We start from the raw sequence: 26,929 nt of genomic DNA on the forward strand, positions 1-26,929 counted from the left end.
TGCAAAGATAAGCTGGAAGCCAGTGGTAGAGGTATTTTTGTAGCTGTAAATAATGTTATAACATCCACTGAGGTTAGCACAGATTCTGAATGTGAAATGATTAGTGTGAAGTCATGTGTTAAGGATGGAGCAATGACAGTAATCAGATGCTTTTACAGGCCCAATGCTTCAGGAGTAGTAGTGGTAGAACATTTCCAGAAAAAAAACTAGAGAAGGTTGTGTGCAAATTTCCTGGGCACGTTACAGCAGAAGGGTCAATTTCAGCTTACCAGCTGCACACTGGTAGACTTAAGTGATTACAGCAAGTGGTAGGGGGCAGGATATCATGTGAAATTATTCTGAACACCTTGCCAAAAAATTACCTTGAGCAGTTAATCAGGGCATAGACACTTGAGAGTAACACCTTAGATTTCCTGGTTACAAAGATGCTTGATCTCTTTGATGCAGTTAGTGTAGAGCAAGGTATTAGCAATCACATGGTGTTATAGCCTTACTGACTATGGGTGTGGCAAGAAATGAGTATCAGATTACCTGAGCAGTCAACATCAAATATTCATCTCTGAGGCTGAAAATGTTGAGTATAACCGGTCAAAGTTCATGAATACTGTACAATACATAATTAGACAAGTGCTGAGCCAAGTTGAGAGGGATGGTAAAGACATGCTATGGTTTGTCATATAACCATGTTATATGGTCAATTATATTTTTTATCGTATCTGAGGCATCTCCAACAACAGTCTTCCAAAGACACTCACTGTGGAGTGTGGAATATAATCGCTGGATTAAGACTTCAACATGGAGAGAGGTCATGTCTGTTTGGTTTGAGAATGGCCTTTAGTCACTAATGGTGAGTGCAGCTGCTCACATAATGAGCAAGGGGTGTGGAGTGGGCATGCAGGCGAGGTAGATGAGATGACAGAGAGTTTCAAACATGTGCAGATGACGGCACGTGGTGCATCAAGAAAGGACCATTGATTGAGTGACCCCATTATAGAAGATGTTGGGAAGTGGCTGTCAACTACTTTGGATGGAGGGTTCCAGGTTCTGTTCCAGGCTTAAGTCCAATCAAAGGAAGTGGTCAAGTTCAAAAAGCATGGTAGAAATCTGTTATGAATTTGTTTATGTGAGAAGCATGATGGGATAGTGAGGAAAGCCATTGATTAAAGACTCTCAGAAAGAGGTTTTTCAAGAAACTACTGCAGTCATTTGCACAACTTTCAATCTGATGGCATTCTGCCGTACTGCGAGCTGACTTCTATCTTGCAGCATATTGCTAGAAGTACCATGTTGCTGCTGGGGCCACAAAGAGGTGGCATGAGGAATTTTGGGAACTTACCGATTAAAGTGGTGGCTAACTATAAGAAATTGTTTGTTGTAAACTGGTTCACAGTGAAAACCTGTCAGACTGTAACTACTGTTTCTTTATGAAATTATTCTATTTGACTAATTTTCCTCAAATTATCATCTGTATGCTTAATTTTTTTTTGTAATTTTAAAAGCTAAAAAATTCTGTAATTTTAAAAACTTGGAAATTTTGAACACAAGAGGTTGTAACCGATATTATTAGTAAATATTAATGCCTTTACACTGACATAGAAAGCCTTCATATTTGTATCTGTTGAGAAATTTTTTAAGGGTCTTGTGCCTAATTCGAATTTCAGTAGTTAAGGATGTCAAATATTACATAATGACATTTAATTGGATTTTATAATCTTTTTAAAAGTATTAATTACCTTGGTAGAGCACTGTGTGACTGCTCAGCTAATGTTGTTTTTGTGTGTTGGGCTACTGAGTGTCAATAAAGTGTTAAAAGTTTCTTTTGGCTTTCAGTATACCACCAGTTCACTCCACTCCCCACAAATCTGTGTCTCTATCCTGTTCAGTGTAAGAAAGCTGCTCTGAAAGCAAAGCAAGCTTCACTGCAGTTTTAAACATAGCCAAGGTCTCGTTGACAAACAAAAGCTAAAAAAGCCAAAAGCCAAAATTAGTCTAAGGAAAGCCACACACGAAGCATACAATGGATTTGGCAGTAAAACTCTTATCTAGTGATCTGTCAAAAAACCTAAGAAAATGTAGTCTTATGTCAAATCAGTAAATGGATTGAAGTTATTTGTCCACACACTCAACGACTACAATGACATCAAAATAGAGGATTACAGAGAGAATGTTAAAATATTAAGTTGTTTTTTCCAAAATTGTTTTACCAAAAAAGATCATACTGAGATTCTTTCTTTAAACTGTCGCACAAGTGCCAAAATGACAGATACCTCAGGACAGAAAGTCACTTAACAGAGGAAAAGTGAATAGGCACAATAGGATAACTATACAATTCTAAATAGAATGTATGAAAGAAACTAGGCCCCTTCCAGTAACCATCTAGTGTAGGTGACTGGAGGTACAAATCATTCCATGTAATTGGAAAAATGCACTGGTCATTCCCATTTTCAAGAAGGGTTGTCAAACGGACACACATAACTGTTGGCTTATAACACTGACATCATTCCATTGTAAAATTTTGGAGCACATTTTACACTAGTGTATTTGAACATTTTATTTTTAGAGACCAAAAATCTCCTTTGTAGGAATCAACATGGATAATTTGAAACCCAGATGGGTCTGTTTTTTCATAAGATCCAGAAGGCAGCATGTACCAGTACCCAGGGTAGATGCTGTGTTCATTGACTTCTGGAAGATGGTCGATAAAATTGTTTTTGTCAGTTGTGTTCCACTGCTTTGATAAAACATAGAAATGACATATTGTAGCACATGAAGTTGCTGAATAATTTATTTCTTAATCGTACAGTTAAAAACTAAATTATACATTGTGAATAGCGAGAAATTTTCAGGCATAAAAGTTACTTCAGATGTACACCATGGAAGTGTTATAAAACCATTACTGTGCACAATAAACACTGTCATATATAGGGAAGTTACAATGTTATGAAATTGTTGCAAAATGCACGAATACCTGCAGGGGAACAACATTTGTTGGAAGTAGAGGCAGTTGACCCTAAACAGAAACAAATGTAACATAGACAGATGGAAAGACTCATTATTGTTCTATTACATAATTGCCAAACAGCCACTGGAAGCAGTCACATCCACTAAATAACTGAGAATATGTGTATGGAGCAATTTAATGATAAGTGGCCACGTAAAGCTAATTGTAGAAAATAAAGATGCCATACTGAGATTAATTGGGAGAATTGTCAGGAAGTGTGGACCACTCACGATGGAGGTAGCCTTCAAAACCCTTGTTCAACTGAGATTGCTTCTATGAGCTGTACCTGAAAGGACTGATAGAGGAAACAGAAATCAAAAACATCAGAGCATTTCTTCATAAGTTCTTTCAACAAGAGTGAAAGCATCACAGAAATAATCAACCAGCTCCAGAGGCAGACGCTACAAGAGAGATGTTGTACATCTTGACTGAGTTTACTTTTAAAATTTTGTGAGCATACTTTCTTAGTAAAGTCAATCAACCTATTGCCTCCTCCCATGTACATTTCACAAAGAGAGAATGAAGACAAGATCAGAAATATTCGAGCTCACACAGAGGTTTACCAATAATTGTTCTCCCCATGCACAGTCAGGATTGCAACAGAAAAGGGGGAAAGTGACAGAGTTACATGAAGTGTCCTTTGGCACAAATCATAAGGTGGCTTGTGGAGCATAGATGTAGATTTAGACAACACAACTGAATGTACTGTGACCACTTGTCACCAAAACAAATAAATGATGGTTCATTTCTTCAAAACAACATGATGACAATCATCAATGAAATTATAGGAAAATCACTGTTTAGAATTGAAAAAGACACCCATCCATAAGGAATGGGGAGGATGTGTTGGATGACCAATACAACGCTACAAAATAAAGATGACATGTTAACAAAATTTGATACCACTGAGAACTTAAGTCAACACCCTTGAGCATTCATTACAACTGTGAAAATATTAACCACGTAAGATGTTGGGCATCATAAAAAGCTGTTCACAAATGATCTACTAAGAACACTCCAGATAGATCATAATTTGCTTATGGATTTGGTAAGATGAAAATGAATGCCCAAAAATAAAAAGCACAGAATTTTCTTCATAACACATATCATAAAACTGCTAACTGAAACACAGATTTCCAACAACGTTGTGTAGACGTCTCGATAAGAGACAAACTGCAACTACTCTAGTCTACTATTAGTTTATTTTGCATAAAGCTAAAAAAGAATATGGCTAAGCACTTACCAAGGACCATCAGAACATTTCGAAACAGTGACAGTGGATCATTACAGAGTAGCCCAATAAAAGTAAAATTTGCTGACTGCATTAACACCCCTATTTACATATCTGCAGGCCTGTGACTTTTAACTGTTGACAATCTGACATTTGAATTAAATGACAAGCACTACATACAGAAGATGAATACATCTATGATGATGGCTTCTACATTGTGTGTATCAGGGCATCAGAACACTACAAGAATGTTGGCAACATGTCACAGACATTCGTGGCAAATATGTACAGAAATACAAGCTGAAAGCTTTATAACAAAAGCTGTACATGTCAGATCAGATACAGTGTGTTTTCTAATAAACTATGTGTCTGCTCTATAGCAGCCTTCATACTCCCGACTGGATGAAATCATCTTAAATCTTGATTCAGTGCCAATGTTGTAACCAGTATTCCAACAACTTGGAGTAACCATATGACTGTAGTACAAGCTGACTATACATCAAACAAGAGATCAGTCATTAATACAAGTTAGGCTGGCATCCAGTTCAGACTCTGGCATTACACCAATTAAAACAAAATATTTATCACAGGTTTGTAATAGGCAGGAGAAAATTGAATAAATATCAAAAAAAGATAGCAAATGGGAGAAAAAGTTAATTCAAATAACTTATACTCCAAGTGAGTCTATTGGTAGAGTACTGCAAAAATGAATGCCCCAGAAATTAGATGATAATCAAGTCTTCAATGAAAGACAAATATAGTATGTCATTACCAGACACAGATGTGTGTTCCCTTCCATTTCCTTTCCTTCCCTTCCCTCCCCACACTTCACCACTCTCTTCTTGGTTTAGTTCACAGAGTGAAACTGAAAAAGAGCATATGCGTCTGCTCTGTTTTTTCCTTAGCATTCCAAAAAATATTAGTAGACTGGTATTGAAAACCAAATAAATCTTTACCACAGGCACTGAGACTGAGGCAGAGGCAGAGGAGGAGGAGGAGGAGGAGGAGGAGGAGGCAGCAGATGACATTAGAAATTCAACTGTGTGAAATACAGTAGAAAGCATTGGGCATGTTGTAACAGTTAACAGAGAAGAGACAACTATGAGATAAATGTGGTTCCAGTAGAATGTAAATAATTGATGAATAAAGGAGACCACTCACCGAGTGCTGGCAAAATGTAGCTGTGTGTGTGTGTGTGTGGGGGGGGGGGGGGGGGGGGTCTAATAATATTAAAAGAAGTGCTGCACTTTTTTTGGGTAGCCACATATCTTGATGACTATGGCTGCCATGATGATGCATTACAACAGAAAATTACTGGATTGAAGCTTGTTTACTGCTTTATACACATAATTTAGCAATTATTTACAGGTTATATAAAACTTTTCATCATTTCAGCCTTAATACAATACTCATCATAACTGTATTTGTAATGGTCAGTCTAGATTGTAGATGTTTTACATATGCTTGAAATTATACGTGTGTTTGAATGAGAGGATTACACCACAATGCATCTGATGATGGCCTTGGCCCAAAACTAGTAATACTCTGAACTGTGCGCAAAACAATTTAAATATAAGGTGTCTGTAACAAAGTACTGAGAAATGTAGACTTGAATACAGAATTAGTGATTTCAATTGATAACCCATGATCACTCAAATGCTTATATTTGTACGTACGTAAACTTTTAATTACTTTTAAATCCCATATTTCCTTTAACGACAATGGACCACTGCAATTGGACGTACAATGAGCTAGACAATTAAATTTTCTTCAATCTCACGGAACGTTAAACAAAAATGTAAGTTCATTGACATTACTGTATAGAGACAAGGCATGAAAAAATTATTTTAGGGTCATAAATTTCTTCCAATAATAATGACAAAGTGTATCACAAATTTTCAGAAGTACAATGAAAAGTAAGAAATAAACAAAATAATGGTACTTTTCTTTTGTGTTATTATAATAAAGTGACTGAATAGTTAAATTGAATTGTTAATACTGTCAATATGTCATTTTACTTGACAGAATTCTCTAATATAACTTTTTTGGCAGACAATCAATCTATGAAAGAGACTGTGGTGGTTTTATGGAATGAACAGTTGAACAGATCATGTGCAATTTTCAAAAATATGAAATATGGTTCCTACAATGTTAGCTATTCGATACTCATAAAACCACATAATCATTAATGTATGGGATGACGAGATGGAGGGGAAGAACCCAAAAGTAATAATAATCCTTTTCTTGCAGGCACAGAAACGCAGTTACAGATTCTCCTCAAAATTGTCTCAATTACACACAGTTTTGAATCAGTTAATCAGCTGTTATTTATATGGAAGTATCATTTACAAGCCGTACCAGGTGAGTTGTGTGTGCATGAAACCATTGCCATTTTGTTTTTAGGACAAAAACTGCTTGACAGTCAATGCTACGTGAGTGGGGATGTTATCATGGTGGAGTCAATCCTTCGATCACAAATGATCAGGCCAATGTAGGACAAATTTCTTATGTGGTACCACATGAAATCAGTTTAGAACCAGAAGGTAGTAAAGTTGGTTAGCTGTGGTGTCTTGAGGAATAAAATCATAACTGGCTCTTGTTCAAGAAACAAATCAGCTTCATTGTCATGTTGGTCCACACATAGCTTTCTGTCTTTGTTTGTAGGAATGAAGCATGCTTCCACTGGAACAGTTTTTGCATGGTTTCTGATTATAGCCATAATATCACTTATCATCTGTGACGATTTTTTTTTTAAACATTGACAATAGGGTGTCTTTTTGTCAGGTCCGCAACTCCAAAATTTTAGAACACAAGGCATTCTTTCAATCCTTGGCTCTATTCAGTAAAGTCAATGAACTTTTATTAAACACTGCATGTGCTCCAAACTAAAGGCTGCTTTCCAAGGATGATGGTTGCTCAACTGATATAAAACAGTAGATAGGACTGGTACCTAATATGAAAACCTGTTACTATCACATATCTGCTTGCAGGGAAGGAATTCTTGTGAGGATCAGCAATTAATAATTATCAAAATAATACTGTAACTGAGTTGTAACTACCATGCAAGTACTGTATTTCACACTGGACTCTATAAAACATTTAACAGGGTAGGATTTGCCAACAAAAATAACTTGAATTTTTGCCATTCATTTGCTTTATAGTTAGTTAAGCAAAAAATATTCAATAATAACAATTACATGGTTTTCCTAGTGCTATTATAAGTTCTGTGGTTTAAAATATGTTAACATTGTGTGGCACTATAATAAGCTGCCTCAGAGCCCCATCTTGTGATCTAATACCCACAGATAAATTCTTTGGGAGCAGTTGTGAAGGCACTCAGCATTTATCCATTCTGCTACATGAAGCAGCAGATTTCCATTGCAGAAGTTATGACACATAACAGTTTAGAATGTGCTGTGTTGTGTAAACTTGTAAGCAGTCTTTTTCTTGCACACTGTGCAAAACTGAACATATAGTAATTTTAAGTACAAAGCACATAGAAAAGATTCTGTTTTTAAATATCAACTCTTATTTGTTGAAGGGTGCATGGATACATTGTTTACAACATTCACCAACTTAGTCTATTAGTCTGGATCTTAAATAAAATTGATCTCAAATTTCTTGTTTTACTGTTACAATAATGCAAAATATTTTGTTGGTTTCAACAAACTTCGTGGCCTACATAAGAATTTCATTGCCCATTATTTACAATTAATGATTTATATCACCCTTAAATTGTAGTTACTTCTGAGTCAACTACTTCAACAAATAGCTCATTTTCAACATGATTACGTGTAAATCTGGCACATAGCTTCCACAAGTAATTCAAATTTTTAAAACAAAAAGTATACAGTATGTAATTAAATATAATTCATGGAATGCAACTTCCTTGTATGTGCATTACAGGTAACTGAGCATTTGTTTAGTGTAAAGCCCCTGTAGACTACACTTGTCACTTGTATCGGGTCATAGTATAATAACGATTCTGAACAGTCTGTTAAATATTGCTGCTACTCTTTATGTGTGAGATCACCTGTTTTGTACGTAACTGATAATATTTAACACTTTGGGTCCTGAGCTGTAAAGTGGAAACTTAAATCTGGCTGTTTTACTATATTTTCAGCTATTATAACTATTGGCACATTTACAGTATAGTAATAATAATTCACTAATGACAATTCTCATGTTTTTAATTTGAAATAGTGTATAATACCTTGCTTTTGATTGTCTGAAAAAGAGGAAACAATTGTCAGGTGTATTTATGCAGGATTTTTCAGAAAAAAGCAACATGATTATTTTACACAAAAGTTTAATAATGAAGAATACAGAATGTCTTATGTACAGTGACCATATCTGAGGAGATCATATCAAACAGTGTCCTGCTTTGTACAGTAAATTTTAGGGCATTGTAATTGCACAGAGCGACTTCGCACTCACTACATCAGTGTATTTTATTTTTGCATCATGCTTTTCCAGTGAGTTTCTAGTCTTTGAGAATGCTCTACTCATTTCAGTGAGGTCAGCTCCTTTCCACATCAATAGTGGGAAGGTAGGAGAATGGGAACTCTTAACTTCCTTATGTTCTGTTGGGCATACCTATTAATTTGTCCTGTAAGTTTTCTTCATCACAGAATTTGTTAGGAAATATGGGTAAGTCCGCCTTTGAAGGTGTAATGCTTCAAATCTCCTTTCTACCAGGAGTGCTAGCATCATCACAAGGTATGTAGGAGAACTTCTGTGAAGTACAGATAGTCGTTGTTGATGTTCTGGCATAAGTACAGCTGTGAGGCCAGTTCGTGAATTGGGCTTGGATAGTTCAGTCCGTACAGCACTTGCCCACGAAAGGAAAAGGTCCCTGGCTCGAGTCCAGGTCCTGCAAACAGTTTTAACCTTCCAGAAAGTTTCAAATCAGTGCACACTCCACTGTAGAGTGAAAATTCATTCCGGATTTTTCAGATTCTTTGCAATACACTGATTATGCCCTGCACTCCTTCGTTACTGTAAATGAAAGCTCATTCCAACATAGATTTACAGTTCTAAAAGCATCAACCAAGACAAACTGCAGTATGCTTAAAAGAACAAATTATGAATACTTTCTTATTAGTTCTGTTTGTCTGTAACCATTTTCTCATCCCACAATCAGATTTAAATTATTATAAAACAAAACTTAATCCATTTTTCAGCTAACCTGTCACTTAAAATATTATTCCAAGACACTCAATACTTCTTTCTATATGTTATCCCACATCATTGTAAGACAATAATGTAAGCTCGTTTTGCCTACAGGAATGGTCATAGTTTTAATCTGATGAGATATACTAATCGTTTTCCTGTAACATACCATAATTTGAGTTCGGCCACAACTTGTTGATGTAGAAATAACCAAAGATACATTGAGAACAGTAAAAATGCCTAAGAATGTGCCTTTGTCCTTCATGTGAATTACAAATTTGCCTTGATGCTGACTGATGCACAGTGGGGTGCAGAATAACACTGTGTAAATATCAAATTTGTTGCCACACGACAGCACTGTGAGATTAATAGTCTTGTCAAGGAAAATATGACAACAGCTGAAATTTGGAAAAGATTGACAATACTGTATGAGAAATAAATGCTGTCAGAAGAACAAGTGTGCAAATTGTGTAGACAGATTGTTGTAGGCCACAAGATGGTTACAAATGAAATGCATGTGCATGTTCAAACAACTACTCAGACTGCAGTGAATGTGTTGAATAATTCATTAAGTAACAGTGCACGATACTGCAGCAGAGGTGAACCTCAGTGCAACTAGTATACAGACTATCACCCACAAGTGTCTACTCTTTTTGAAACAGTGTGTGAGGTGGACATCTTGCAATCTCATATTTGTTTGTAAGTAGGTGCACAAGACAATTTGTGAACAGTTTCTGAACCAATTTAAAGTCAAAATCGGTTCCTAACTGTAAATGACTGTCACATATAACAAAGTATGTATGCATTATCTTACATCCAAGACTTAACAAACCAGCATAGAATGATATATACATTCCCAGCCAACCACTAAAAGTTAATCGTATGTAAGGAAGATGTCGGGCTGTCTTCAGGAACATGAAAGATGTCATAATGTGGATTTTTAAAAATATAGTATTACAATTGATGTCAAATATTATTCCATGTTAATAAATCTTACTTTATGTAACACCATCTGGAAGAAGGCATAATGTTGTCAGGGAAAGTAATTCTTTTTCACAATAATGTCCTGTACCATTTGGCACAGAGGATCATAACAACACTGGAACAATACAATGGAACCCTTTGTTGTCCATCCTCGCACCCCACGTCATTCAAAGAACTAGCACTTGTTTCAAGATATGTGAATTACTTGTCCTGCACTGTCTACAACAGTAGCCAACATTGTTATACACCAATGAAGTAATGAAATTCTCACAATGATGGCAGCCATGTATTGACTCAGGTAAATAATTTACAAAATCCACAAACTTCATTGAATGTTCTCATGTTTGTACAGAGCAACAGAAAAATTCTCAGTCTGACATGAACAATCCTGTTATCTTCCTTATACACTATACAATATTTCACAAAGCACTGTATCATACATGAGAAAGAGCATTTCATATCATTATTAGCCAATTCTACATGGAAACTGAATGAGATAAAAATGATCATATGCAACCCTACAGGCTCTAATTTGTCTTGGCTTGTCTTCACATGTCTTATGCGCAATGTACAAGGGCTATTCAGAAAGTAACTCATGTTTCGGCACTGTATGGCAAAAGATGGTGCCACCATCCCAAACGTGGAGTTGGAACATCTACTGAATCATTATGCATCGGGTTGTGGTCATTTGCAGTGCATACTGCCTTTGCTTTGTCCCATGTGAATGTTTAAAATGTGTGCAGCAACAGAAAATCCATCGAGTTGTGAAGTGCTATGAGTGATTAGATTTTTGTTTGGCAAAAAGCTGAGACCAACTGAAATTAATCAAAACCTTTGTGTGGTGTAATGAGTGAAGCCACAGTGAGACAATGATGCATCATGTTTGTAACAATGACTGCACTAATGTTCATGAGGGTGTATGAAGTGGCCAATTGAGTATTGTCGACACTGAACTGGTTCAAAAATCGATCAAAAGATTCATGAAAACATTGTGAAACATTAAAAAAATTGACAAGAGCAATACAAGACAAACATAAAGTTGCATTCCATGTTTTTATTTTTATTTTTTTTTTTAAATTCATGACAATACACAACCGTACATAGCCATCCCAACTTCAAGGATCTTGGGTGGTTTCAGATTGGAGGATTTTGGCTACCCAGGACAATGCACGGCTCTACACAGCTATTCGAACTCCAAGGTTCTTGGATGGTTTCAGATGAAACATTATGGCCACCCACCAAAAGAAATTAACAAGAGCAATACAAAACAAGCATAGAGGAAACTTGAATACCAAGGTTTTTTTATTCACGACAACACATGGCTCTACATAGTCATTTGAACTCTAAGTGTCTTGGATGGTTTCTGTTGGGAACATTTTGGCCACTCAACATATAGAGCCGACTTTTCCCCGAGTGATTTTTCACTTATTTCCACACATGAAGACCTAATTAGCAACACAGTGCTTCAACAATGACAAGAAATTGCATGCAAGCACCTGTGCATGGTTGAAGTCTCAGGTGTTAACATTCTATGTATCAATATTTAAGGACTGATTTAAAAAATTCTAATTAATACTGTATGGTCCATTCATCATTTTTCCTGCATCTGTATGCACACTGAACATCCAGTGTTGGTGAAAACTTTGATAACATGTTGATTGACTGTATTGTAAATGTTCTGTCAGGGATCAAACTGGTGACCACACAGGTGACTACAACTAGTGGGTACAGCTAATAGTCTGTTCAGGGGCATAGTTAATTTCTTGTTGTGATTATTATGCTCCTGTCCAAGATTAATTCAAATGTTTCCAAAGTCATGGTAGCTTGAAATGTATAAACACAAATACTACACTTCATACATTTTATTTTCTTCATTGTTGTGCATTCTTCATTTTTAAAGTCTGTGCAGGATATAGAAAACTAAATCACTTACATGAGACTTTGTACAATGATCAGACAATAGTACAGTACTATGATCTTTATTATAAACCACCTTAACACTTGAGATCTGCAAATGGGTGCAATTTTATATTGATTCTTTTATTGATATTGTTTAGTTCACAAGTGAAACTCACTTGCAAGAGAACAGAAGCTCTTCATGATCTAAATCTAGGGAATCTCTTCAGTCATTTATCATTAGAAAAGTACTATATGTGGCATACTAGAGTAAGTGCTGAAACTTTTAATTACTTACACATTCAGTTAAGATAGATGAAAAACTTTTCTCCTCTTACCCTATGATGAATGGTGATGAGAGAATATGCAGAGAAAGTAAGAAATCAAATAAAATAAAAATACATAAAACAAAGCTCCCACTGCTTCTACCTGCATTTACCAACAGCAGAAGAGGAGAAATTATGAAATGGCAACCAAATTTGTATACACAAGATAGCATACTAACATTTACCTGTAAAGTAAATTGGTGGATTGTTCTAAGAAATATCTGAGAGGATATGTCCAACATTTTATCAACGATCCCGTGGTCTATGTGCCGTATTGAATATGATTAGATCTACTATACAACACAAATGTTTTGTTCAATTCAGTCGAGCACCATGCCAATTCTCTAGTACATTACAACTTACCACAAGGAATTTAAGATATCCTCTTATTTGATCCCTGTGTGTAAAAGGTAGTTTCCCAATTGTTAATACTGATTAGTGAGCTATGTAGTATGTAGTGGAATGAGTCTTAGTAGGAGCGTGTGGCAAAGCAGAGTTATTTTAGTAACTATATTCAATAAAATAGTTAACATGTTTAATGAATATACAGCTGTAAATAGTCAAAAAGGATTACTATGACAAGCAGAGAATTAGCAAAGAGAGGAAATGTAACTTTGCAGAGCAAATAAAAATTTACAGTGAAAGCCTTTGGAATACAGTGATGGACATGAACAAACCAAGATCAAGGCAGTGACAAGCAAAAGCGAACAAGTTTTGTTTTAGGAGAAGAAACAGGACAGCTGCTTGGTAAAAGAAAAAAAGGAGCTTGGGCAAGCTGAAATGAAACAAACAAATGAATGTGAAAAAAAGACAGTAAACAGTCCAAGGGAGATGCTACTGACCTACTCCTTTAGCAGCTTGTTTTGTAAATGTTCATCATTTCTCATGCTATCATGTGAGTGTAAAAAGAAACAGAATGAACTTATTCACAGAAATCACTTATAATGAAAGGAATATCTGGATTGTGAAAGTAATACACAAGGAGGAAAAATAAAGAAGAAAATGTGACAAACCTAAACATGGTAGTCTCAAATGTTCTATATAATGGAAGTTTCTATGCTTATGCTCCTAGGGGCAGGGAACCGAACAAAATAAAACTAGTACTGTTGTTACTGAATGATCAGGTATTATGTTCCATATTCTGACATTTTTGGAGAACCACGGATAGTAATATTTGTGTGTGGATGTAAAATAATGGTGAGCACAGTAGGAAGTTGAATTGAAGCTGGTTTTTTAGTCTTTACAGTAAAACAAATAACAGATAGGCAAGAGCACATGGATTTTCTTCTACATACTCTTCCTGAATATAAAAACACTTTTTTCCAGTTTGGTACTTTTTAGTGTCAGCAGTAAGGGAACTGGTCCGATTAGTGAACTGCATGTATGTAGTACATAGTGAAATGAATCTCAGTGGCAGTGCAGAGTTGTTTTAGTTGTATATTCAGTTAAACATGTTTAATGAATGTACAGCTGTAAATAGGCAAAAAGGATTATTATGGCATGTAGACATGGAGTTTTTATTCTACAAAGATGATAAAAATTCTAAAACATTTGACATGAAAATTACTGCAAGACACTCTAAACTTTGACTCTTATAATCTATTTTTTCCCACTGAAACATTAGTATAAATTTCTTATTTTCCAAAATGCAAACAATACCTATTATCTCACAAGTGCCAAGAAATAACAAAGTTATTGGTGTCTCTGAGACTGGCAAATTATTAACCAGCTTGTGCAAACACTAAAGAAATCAAACTTGTCACTATAGAAGTTTGAAAATGGGCATCCTCTTATGATGTACACAAACTTCACCAATCCCATTTTTATCTGATATAATAGTTTACTGAAATTTGGAATTCTTCAGGAAAATAGAGAACTGCTATTCGTAACCTGGATAAGTAATGAGATGAAGCTATTCAACACAATCTAGGCAGTTAATGCAAATGAAATGTGAAATTTAAGCCAATCACTTTTCAGAAATTAAAATGGTAACTTATTTAGTATCTGAAAACAAATGTGATGTGTCCAATTAATGAGCAATACTTAAAGGAAATACATTTTGCATTACTAATCCTAAATACCAACACAAATGCCAAAAGGTCATTACAGTTCATGAAGAGAATGTTAAATTTACACCATGCACTCAATTTTACATTACAGGATTTGCATCAATTACAGCAAATATTAATTTCACTTAAAAAGCTCTACAATTACTCACACAATATGAAGAAATAACACTTTGAACTCCTTGTGTGTATCTGCCAGTTGTTCCTAAGCTTATATCTCATTTGTGAATGAAGGGCTTCTTATGACATGGTTAGACCACTACACACAGTTTTGAGGCACCTGCCATGCATTATACAGCAGATTTATAATAGACCTTAGCAATCCACATGTAAATAATGTAAATGCAAGAAGAGGTAACTGCTTCTGCCTGCATTTAATAGACTATGTTTCCAACAAAAAGTATTCCATGCAAATGTTCACCAAGTAAGCATAAAATTGTTAACAAGGTAGAAGGACGGACTATTTCATTAGATTAATAATTCTGTTTACAGCTTAAAGCCAGCATTATAGAGTTCAAGCATCTGACACATGCAATAAAGATGCACAAAGTTACATGTTGTATCTTCCAAGCTGGTATGAGAACCCGCAGCCAGAATAGGTGGCTTCAGCAGGCGATGAGGGATGTGGTCTGGAGGTGCTGGCTCTGGAGGAGTGGTGGGTTGGGGGTACACCTGAAAATCTGCACAATTCATTGCCACTTTAAAACAATACTATAATATGTAAATGCAAATCAGCATATGTTTTAAAAAATAACCATTAGGTGAAGAAAGCCCTTTAACAGATGTAAGCAACAATCCCCACAAAATCTATTTTCAAGCAAAAGCAAGCTCTAATTGCAACATCATTACATGTAGTTCTTGATTTAAATTTCATTTTTTTTCTCCACACCAATACTGATTAGAAATGTGAGAATTAGTACTTTTAAACAAAGATTAGCTATGATTTAATAGTTTTTACAGCAGCTTTCATTACAGCACATGACTTTTACTAACAATTTGTAAAGCAGCCGCACATGAACAACATGACCACTACAGAACTCGAAAACGGTGTTGTGATAAATGACTTAAATAAGTGCCTACTCTGTTGACAATTATACAGTTTTCATTTAACGATTCAATGAACCCCAAACTGAAAATAGTTGCAAAAATTGTCTCCTTGACCATAAGCTGAAATTTAATTAGAAAGTTACTTTTGGCTACACTATTGTAAACAGTAACTGGCTGTTCACATGCTTAGACCCATTAACTTGTGAAGAAGTTTTAGGTAGTCTTCAAAGGAAATAGACCATTTTCAACTGAGAGATAGTCCATAAGTAATTTACATCTACAATTTTGCAAAATCAAATGAACTCAAAGAACAACAGTTTCTTTGCAGAAAAAATGTAAAAGTTCGTCAAGTTATAAACACACACAGTGCTACGCAGAGATCTAAAAACTGGTGCAAATAAAAAGAAGAGTTTTTGTTAAAACTTGAATTAAAAGGAAAATATAGTAGCTGACTAATTACTGACTAAAGAGGTTGAACTAGATATTCTGACATAAGATAAAATTAAAAACCTTTTCCACACTCAACTCATCGCTGCATAAAACAGATGACTGGGTGTTACTAAGGCAAATTTCTGCCACCTTAGTGCAGTATAAGAAGCACTCAATTAAAATATGATGCAACGAAGCTGCTGTGCCAGAAGCACCAAAAATTTATAGGTCCTTTCCCCGTAGGTGTGTGTACGAATGCTATGAAAATGTGAAATTCTTAATCTTAATAATGTAACAATGGACATTCCAGGTTGAAACATCAACATTATTATGAAAAGGATAGATTGCTACTCACCATAACGATGACATGTTGAGTGGCAATGAGGCACAAAGAAAAGACTGTTACACATTGAGCTTTCAACCAAAGCCTCAGAAAGGAAACAGATACACATTCACACAAGCAACCACATCTCATGCACATATGCTAGCCAGCAAAAAGCTTGATGTGCAACAGTCTTTTCATTTTGCTTGTCTGCAATGCAACCTGTCATCTTTACAGTGAATAGTAATCTATCCTTTTCATAATATTCTTAATAATGTAACCACTTTCCATCAGAAAGATGTCTACCAGGTCTTTGTAGTTGGCTTCACTTGGCGTAGCTTCATGTGTTGTATCAACAGCCACTCTCCTGCTGGCACATGACCTTCTCCTGAACAGTAACGGTATGGCACACTGCATCACAGAAAGTTCTTCATTGGCATTTCTGGCTGTTGCATTAGCTTGTCACATGCCCTAGTACCCATCAGAACAGTATGTCCTTCCCTTGCATCTCTAATATCACAAGGTTTTCTTTGGTGTTCCAGATCACTTTGTTAGCACAATTATTGATTTTTCTGAAAGTGCCTTCAGGAACGCAATGGGATTTGCATCAAATACCGTAAATGTCTTTGGAAGACAGAGCTAAAAACACTGTAGGGAAAACAGTTGAGCCTCTGACTGCCTCTCCTTGGTTGGAAGCATCATATTTCTTGTACTATAGTTAAATTTTAAAACAACATGGACATCATTAACAGCCAAGCTGGATATTTATTCCAACTTTGGTTAAAGCATTCATGCCATAATGCCACAGACAGATTTTTAAGCTGCTCCTTTTCTTGGACCCCAAAGAACTTTGTTACTGCATTAAAGCTCATCAGATTATGTGCAAGTAACAAGTCAAATTTATAATCTGGGGTAGATGGAATAATCTCATTTTAAATGCATGTTGCAACAAAAGAAATTTTTACTAGATAGGGGGTAGTAGCTTAACTGTTTTGTTATATATGCTGGGTATGAGGCTTCATTCAAGTTTCTTCTATTCTAGCTAACACACTCGTGGTGAAATTTATTTAAAACTTTCAGATTAAAATGCTGTGGTGTGGCATAAGTAGCACAGATGTCCTCTAGGTGGGACTGTACAAATGCCTTATAAAGCAACAGGAAGACCTCATCCCACCCAAGACCTTGCATTAAAAAATTCAAAATATTTAGTGTTTTCAGAGATTTTGATTTTATATTTATTAGCTATGGCAACTAATTTAAGTTTTTAATCAAACATGAGGTTCAAGACCTAACTTCTCCTTTAAAACTAAGAACAGTATCTCTTGGCTGCGAATCCAATTTACATAATGTGAAGGACACTCAAACAACCTAAAATCAAAGATGGTACAATAGTCTATATTAAACTGAGTGACAGTCCAAATCCGCAATAGCTATTTATTGTATTTTCACAGTATGATGACCAGTTTCATATCCTGGAGGTATATCTTCAGGTCATATAAAACTAATATTTCATGTGCCATGACTCCAAGGTGCAAGTGCACATAAAAACATGTCATGTTGTTTATGTGCACATGCACCAAATTCTTTAGCAGTGGTTGCCCGACCTATAATGTTATTTGTAATTTCAATGTATTGTAAAGATAATGTGCATAGTTTAAAACTGACATGCACAGATCTTGTGTTGCGGAATTTATAACTTGACTTTCGTGCCCAGCTTTCCGACTTCATCAACCCCTGCAGTTGGCAAACAGTAGTTAAGAAGCTGAAAGCAGAACAAAAATTCCCCCAACAAACATCATTACTTTGAGTAAACAACATATTATCCACTCAATATTGATAGCATTGTCTGACGAAATAAGACTGCAATGTAATGGGCTGGTGGCCAGGAAATAATCAATAATTTATTTGTTACAACATTATGAAAAGGATAGTTGCTACTCACCATATAGCGGAGATGCAGTCACAGACAGGCACAACAAAGAGATTGTCATAAAATAATGAGCTTTTGGCCAAAAAGGTCTTTGTCGAAAAGACACACACACACACACACACACACACACACACACACAACCGCAGTCTCTGGCACAGTTGTGCCTACCTGTGACTCAGCATCTCTGCTATATGGCGAGGAGCAACTATCCTTTTCATAATATCATTACATTACATCCTAGATTTACCATTATTAGTTACAGTGCATTTTACATGTATCTATACCTTCTGAACCCAGACTGGAAGAGAGTTGGTAGCCTCATGGGCTCAAGGAATGATATTAAGAGGCTGTTTATAATGTGCTCAAATTTCTTCCTAATGCAACTGTTGAGAGCCCTGAAATGATAGCTACCCAGGTTTGCACAGCGGTATTTGGCTTCCTGTGAATTTACCAAACTGAAATTCAGATAGCATTACATATCAACTATTTACTGTATCAATCTACATTACTGTGAACAGTGTGGTCACGAGAACACTATTCACCATTACAGAATGCTCAGGTTGTCCTGCCATTATTATTAATTCTTTTCGCTGGCTCCCACACTTTAGCAAAAGGGGTTTTATAAACTACTACTGTGATTTGCTTTTATTCTTCTTCATTACATCCACTGCTTTTGCCATCTGAAACACTAACTGGTCATTGTGTAATGGGCTGTATAGGAATCTGCACAGAAGTATCCACCTATACCTGATCACCAAGAGACATTAATCATTCCACAAGAATGTACCTGATGACATTAGAATGAATGTTTCAACAGGCTGATGGGTCAGAGTCATATCTGGTATATATCAACTTTGGTGTGCTTCCTTTTGGCTGGTGATATGTCTGGCAATTTAATTCTGGTGAGAAACAGACACTTGAATGCAACTATATAACTATATTCTGTTTTACAACACTGGCTAGGATAGGAAAATTACGAGATGGATCAATGACGGAGGACAATGCTATTAATTTGATAAAGTGTGTGCCTTTCCCTGGACCTAAAATACTGATATTTTTTGGTAGAGGGAACCTTTTCATCCTTCAGCCCAAGGCACATACTTGTATACGCAGAGAGCATTATTGCACATGATGGGCATAGAGTGCTACTGCACACAGTGGACGCTGAAGTGTCTGAGGAGAAAAATGGGTGAGGGAGTTGACTCGTAAGTTGCAACATCAATAGGATTATGAGGTAGAGGATACAGTGAACAGACCATACTCAGGAGAGTGTTCTTGGAGCCACTCTGTAGCAATTCTGGACGTATGTGGTGTTGTCAGACTAGAACTGCCCGAGTCCGTTGGAAAGCATAATGGACATGAATGGATGCAGGTGATCAGACAAGATGCTTATATGTGTGTCACCTGTCAGAGTTTAATCTAGACATGTCAGGGGCCCCATATCACTCCAACTGCATACACCATTACAGAGCCTCCACCGGCCTGAACAGTCCCCTGCTGACATGCAGGATCCATAGATTCATGAGGTTGTCTCCATATCCGTACACATCTACCCACTCAATATAATTTGAAATGAGACTTGTCCAACCAGGCAAAATGTTTCCAGTCATCAACAGTCCAATGTTGGTAATGACGGGCCAAGGCGAGGCATATAGCTTTATGTTGTGCAGTCGTCAAGGGTACACGAGTGCGCCTTAGGCTCCAAAAGCCCATATCAATGATGTTTCGCTGAATGGTTCACATGCTGACACTTGTTGATGGCCTGGCACTGAAATCTGTAGCAATTTGCAGAAGGGTTGCACTTCTGTCACATTGAACGATTCTCTTCAGTTGTCATTGTCCTTTTCTTGCAGGAGCTTCTTCCGGCTGCAGCGATGTCAGAGATTTGATGTTTTACCAGGTTCCTGATAGTAACGATATATTCGTGAAATGGTCACATGGGAAAATCCCTATTCATTGCTAGCTCGGAGACGCTGTGTCCCATCGCTCGTGCGCCAACTATAACACCACATTCAAACTCACTTACATCTTGATAACATGCCATTGCAGCAGCAGTAACCAATCTAACAACTGCATCATACACTTGTCGTCTTATCAATTGCAGTGCCGTATTCTGCCTGTTTACATATCTCGGTATTTGAATATGCATGCCTATACCAGTTTCTTTGGCGCTTCAGTGTAGGAGGAACAGACTGAGTGCTGTAAGATGATTCTCACTCCACCCTCAACTCTGTTTCCTTGCAGGTCATCCACTCTGTGCAGATTGGTATCTGATGTTTTAAAATGGGTTTATGGAAAAGATATGCAAGCATCCCATGTGCCAATGGATTCACTTCAGCTTCACAAGTTTCAAAATCATTTACATTTTGGTGAAGTACGAGAAACATTCATCAAAGAGGATATTTCTTTCCCCCAATATCTATTCTGCAGCTAGTATTTTGGATGGGAAGTAAAGGTTACAATGGGCTCTTTAGTTCATAGTTCATGCACATCGGAGTCAAGTTCAAACATTTTGTCTGACGGTTTTGCCACCCTTTCCTCTGACTGTACCTTGTTCATTCTTAAAAATTTCTGCTTTAATTCCGGTGATGTGGGCCACAGAGGAGACACACTACTGCTTTGTTCCTCAGATTTTATGTTCACGGCAACCTGCTGGGCATTAACAGCAACCTCTTTGACTCCTGGTTTGTGCAGGGTCATTCCTTTAGTACACATGCACTTACAAACATAAATGTCTGCGTTAATTTCTGTTACCTGTTTTTCATGAAACATTTACTTCTATTGTTGCTTTTCTTGCAGCTGACACAAATGACACATGAAAGGGAGAGGTTACAGAACCTCGTATTCCATTTCTGATTCAGTGTACAGTGTTTATTTTGCAAATTTATTAAATTTTTCTTTCTGTTAGTACACATGACAAGTCCTACTCCAAATATGGTGTGCGTTTGAGCAGCACATGCATGTTTCTGGGGAGGAATACGATCCTACTTTGCGGATGTCTTTCTTCCATCCTCCACATCTTATCTCTGAAGGTGTGTAACAGGGTACGGGTTTTTGTACATAAGATATTACTACCACACAGAAATATCCAACCTCAATGTGTTCAGAAGGTATTGGTGAAATTAATGTAAAAATGAATACAGAAAGTTTTCTGTAACTTCTCAATTTATTTCATTATGTTCTTTACCTCAATGATACCTCCTATTTTCCAACCCCTTTGCAACATAGTTTCATACATACACATAACATTGCTGTCACTTAAAACATCCTTATCATAGTTCAAGGTGTAGTAATTCTTGATTAGTATGAGATATTGGCCTAGATTCTTGTTCTGCAATAAATGGTCCCTTTTTGGGCTTTAGCAGTTTCTTTAGGGGGCGTCATTTTGAAGTCATTTGATACATTTCAGAATAGCAGTTTTATTTTTCAACAATTCATGGACACAGGAGGAGTATAACATTTCAAATGACTCTTTCTCTCTCTTTATTAATATATACATATTTTAGTACTGTTGTGGCCTGTTACTAGCATTGGATGTTAATCTAGTTCAATCATCATCTGGAGGACTATCAGACAAGCCCTGTGTTGTGAGTTTTCATTTGTTGTTTGTTTGGATCCATACATAATCTCACAAGATGTTGGGGAAATACACATCAACTTGGATATAGATTTGCATATCTGAGCCAGCTTTTTTACAAATGTGGCGTGACAGTTGGTTTTCCAGGAAATCTTTTCCAACAGGAACACCATTACATTCAAGCTTACAATTTACTCCACATCTGTTCCACAGACAGGGTTCAGTTATATCGGTTTGTGATTCCATGTATCTGATCTCTTACAATTGGAAGTAATGCCTCCCTATTGTAATCATCAGAGACCGATGCTGAATGAAACTTTTTTTAATTTTTATTATTATTATTATTATTATTATTTTTTAATACTCGAATTAGGAAAGCTGCTGATTCACTTCAAAATGCAGGAGGCTACCTTGCAGAGCCTGAGACCTCATACATTTACAGTAATTTAAACTTAAACTTTTTTCAATACTTCTGGTGATTATTTCAGCAGCAGCCATAGTAGTAGTAGTTGTCATAGTAGTAGAAGTAGTAGCAGCAGCAGTTTAGATTAAGCACGTGGTGTATTGCATGGACCCAAAGAATGTAGATTCTTATTGACATGGGACATATCAGAAAGGTATCGTATAGAATATATTTATTACATGCTTAAATTCAATGTTCATTCCACATATCTTTGGTAAAGTGGTCCTCAGGAGAGACAATGCGGGGGAGGGGGTGGGGGGGTGCCAAGAGCAGGCAGCATGGACTGCTAATGAATAGCGTTGTGTTATGTTCAGCAATGAGTTGCATTTCTGTACTAGCCCCGATGAGCATCGTCAGGTCCCATTTTTCCGACATTTTGAAGAGGCACATTGTGTTACTCCTTGTGTCATGGTGTGAGAAGCCATGAAGAATGACTTCAGGTCACAGCTGGTAGTGAATGAAAGAAACTCCGATGGCACAAAGGTACATCGTAGATATCCTGAGGCCTCATGTGTTATATCTTGTATGTATCATGGTGCCATTTTTAAACAGGGCATTGCCCATACACACATGGCAAACATCACTATGAACTGTTAGCCTGATGTTGAGGAACTGCTGTGGCCAGCAAGATCCAGAATGTCCCCTATAGAACACGTATGGGAGCAGCATGCATGAAAACTCCATCTCAGAATATCAAGGACTGGTTACTAGAGTTGTGCACCAGCTTACCCAGGAGAGTATATAATGGCTTTATGTCATCCTTCCCAAGTGAATCAGTACATGAATCCAAGCCAGACGGTTGCAACATCTTACTGATAAGTGGGTTCATACAGACTCAATATTGTAATCAACGAAATAACATCACATTCCCTCTCAATGCACGAAGTTTCATTTTGTTTTCTCCTCCACTTCTGTGTGCTTCCATTTTTGTTGTTGTTGGGCAGTGTATGTAAATTAAGCACGCAAAATAATTATAAGGAATTGATAACCAAAAACTTTCAAAAAAACATTACAACACACATTTAACTAATCGTAATATTATATAGACATCTAATGCTGTTAAGCTGTAAAACAGACTGTTCTTATCACTGTTACTGAATTTGTGAACTACAGGAGTTGGACAAAAACATGGAAACACTGCAAGAAACACATTCTTGAACATAAATGTAGATGCTAGCCAAGCCTGCAGGTTGTGCTGTTGTATTTGACAACGTCCTCAATATGTTGCAAGAGTCAATTATGGTCAGCATTGTGTTCTTTGTAGTTACGAGTGCATTATGTCGAAGCTAAGTAAATTCGAAAGTAGGCAAATTACTGGTGCTATATGGTGGGGTCTTCTGTAACCAAGGTAGCCATAGTGTTTGCTGTTTTAAGCAGCACCATATCGAAGATTTATGCCACACACAGGGAAAGCAGAAAAACGTCATCTGCTAAGTCACAATGTTGATGAAAGCGTGTATTGAGTGATCATGATAGACAGTCACTGAAGGGGATTGTGACAAAGAATAGAAGGAAAAATGATGCAAAAGTTACTGAAGAACTGAATGCTGCAATTGCGAACCCTTTCAGCACCCAAACAACATGAAGGGATCTCCATAAGCAGAGAATTGCAGTGTGAGCTGGAATTCCAAAACCACTCATAAGTTATGTAAATATCTGTAACAGGAAAATGTGGTGCTGAAGCCATACAACTTGGACTATGGAGCAATGGAAGAAATTAATTTGGTTGGAAGAGTCTTGTTGCACACCATTTCCCACATCCTGCCGAGTTTACATCCCAAGAGTGAAATATGGTGTGAGCTTGGTGATAATTTGGGCAGCTGCATCATAGTATTCTGTGGGACATGTCGTCATTCTGCAAGGTCTCATTACTGCCAAGGATTATGTGGTCATTTTGGCTAATCAGGTCCATTCCATTGTACAAAGTTTTTCTACAATGGTGATGCTCTGTTCCAAGATGGCAGGACCCACGTTCATACAGGTCACATCGTCCAGGATTGGTTTTGTGAGCACGAGGATGAATGTCACATCTTCCCTGGCCACAAGTCACCACCATAGATATAAATATTGTTGAGCCTTTGTGATCTACTTTGGAGAGAAGGGTGCATGATCACTATCCATCTCAATCATTTTTACCTGAACACTTTCCTCTATTTTGCAAAAAGAATGGTATAACATTGCCTTGAGAACCATGCTGTACCTATATTTATCCATTCTGAGATGACTGGAAGCTGTTTTGAAGGCCAATGGTTTCCTACACCGTATTAGGCAAGGTAGTGTGTTGTGTTTTTGGTGTTTTCATATTTTTGTTCACCCACTGTATTTGGTTGGGAAAAAAGGGATAATAATTAATGGCAAATTCCATTAAGCAATAAATACCTGAAGTACGAAAAGTTAGAATGCCCAGTTCTTTAACACGTTTCCACACTATGATGTTGAATTCAGACCACAGTTTCCACTTTGCAACTTTGGACATTGGGACAACTTAGCATGGCTTACAGAGTAAACCCTAAATTATTATACACACCACATGACATTACGGAATGAAAGTGCGTGGGAGTATGCCAGCATTTTCATTTTATGTTGAACATGTCTCACAGAACTAGCATTATAAATAATGATTTGATACAGCTTTTTAGCGGCTCTATAGTACGCTCTTCTCAACAGAATTTACCGTCACTCTGAAGACCCATAGAGGTCTCTGCACCATCGTGCTGTAAGCTGTGGCGGGGCGCGCATCCTGGCCCGCTTTTAGTGTGAGGGCGCCACAGTGAAACATGTGGTCCCAGCGGCCAATAGCGGCATCCTCGATAGCATACTTAAGCGCCTGCTTTGCGCTCAGCCAGCAGTCTAACATCGTGTTGTGTCTCAGGACATTTCGTCGCAGACACCGTATTGACTCCACGTTTCTATTCCAGTGGACGTGGTTGTCTTGTTCGGTTCGTTACTCTGTTGTCTGTTCTTGTTGTGTCGTAAGGTCCTCCGTTGGTCGTGTCCATCCTCTCCCGTTGTGTTGTTGTTTGCGGGCCGCTCCGCAGGTCCCGCCGCGTTTCTGTCACTACTACTCTGCAACCGTTCGGGTCGCCGTTACAACAAAGATCTTAAAACTTTCAACTTATTATAGCCAAGTCTTCTTATTTTATGCATTTACTGAATGGAAATCTCTTATAGGTTCTGAACTACATATAATAAGTATTTTCAAACCATTAAGTACTGTCCATCAAAATTTCCATTACTAGTTCTTTCTAACACTGCAGTTTCAATATTTGTGTCATCTGTATACAAAGCAAACTTAGCAACTGTCAGTGCACCTAGTGAAACGTCAGTAATACACACAGGATGGAACTTGGAGACAGAAACATGTAATTACTTTCCAACCATGAGTAGAAGCTTAATTCATGGGCTTTTTCATCTTGGTAACCTTTGTTTCCTTTTAGAAAGGTAGCATTTACAGGTTCATTTAATAAGCATGAAAGCATCATCACAGAGATGCTCAAGCAACTCCAGTGGCAGACAATGCAAGGGAGGCATTCTGCATCACAGTATGGTCTACTGTTAGAGAGCATACATTCCTACAAGTGTCAACCAACATATTGCTTCCTCCAATGTACGTCTCGCAGATTTGAGTCAACACAGGGACTTAACAGCAATCAATCTTCTCAAGAACCCTGAGTGACTGGAACAAGAATAGGGGGAAGTGATACTAGTACACAAAGTAGTCTCTGACACACACCATTAAGGTAGTTTGCGTAATATAGATGTAGACTGCCTGTGGTGCCATAATGTTCTAATTTATTAAGAGACTGTTGTGAGCCATGCAGTCAAATGCCTTTAGAAAGTATCAGTCTCACTGAATGTGCAACCGACTTCTCAACACTGAAACTCTCCAGAAAGTAAAAAAAAAATATCTGGACATTATTTGTGATCAGATGGTTAAGAAGCTGCTTATACATAATATCTTCTAAAACTCTGGAGCATACTATCAAAAGTAAAACTGGATGATGGTATTTCTTTATCCTTTTTCTTGTGTAGAGGTTTAACTTCAGCATATTCTAGTCAATCAGGGAATTTTCAGTGATAACTGGTCAAAAGTTTTAGCAAAAAAATTACTAGGCACAACTACATAGCTGACTGACTTGTGAGGGTAGCTACTTAGATCTGATGAAAAACACACCTGAACTAGTTTGATTCAGTTAACACAGATGAGGGGATCAGTGATCACAATGTTGTTGTAACATCAATGACTATATCTACATTTACACTCAGGAAATCACTGTGAAGCGTATGGCAGAGGGTAATTCACATTTTACCACATATTAGGAATTCCTCCTGTTCCATTTGCATATCTAGCATGGGAAGAAATTACTCCTTACATGCATCTGTGCACATCATAATTAGTCTAATCTTGTATTCACAACCCCTATGAGAGTGATACATAGGAGGTAATATTGGGTCTAGAAACTTTGTAAGCAGGCTTTCGCAGGA

The 26,929-nt window shown here is 37.0% G+C and overlaps 1 protein-coding gene across 4 annotated transcripts in view; it reads right to left on the reverse strand.

Annotated features, from left to right (window-relative positions):
* LOC124554685 (rho GTPase-activating protein 190) overlaps window positions 1-26,929 on the reverse strand; it is a 278,320-nt gene that overhangs the window by 99,769 nt on the left and 151,622 nt on the right. For 2 of the 4 annotated variants that reach the window (XM_047128304.1, XM_047128303.1), the window contains exon 18: window positions 15,231-15,356. The exons of the other annotated variants lie outside the window; for them this stretch is intronic. In XM_047128304.1, coding sequence (XP_046984260.1) covers window positions 15,231-15,356 — 126 coding nt within the window. The remainder of the gene's footprint in view (window positions 1-15,230; window positions 15,357-26,929) is intronic. 4 annotated transcript variants of the gene reach the window in all.

The sequence above is a fragment of the Schistocerca americana genome, chromosome X (genome assembly GCF_021461395.2).
Source record: "Schistocerca americana isolate TAMUIC-IGC-003095 chromosome X, iqSchAmer2.1, whole genome shotgun sequence".
In the NCBI taxonomy this organism is placed as follows: Eukaryota; Metazoa; Arthropoda; class Insecta; order Orthoptera; family Acrididae; genus Schistocerca; species Schistocerca americana.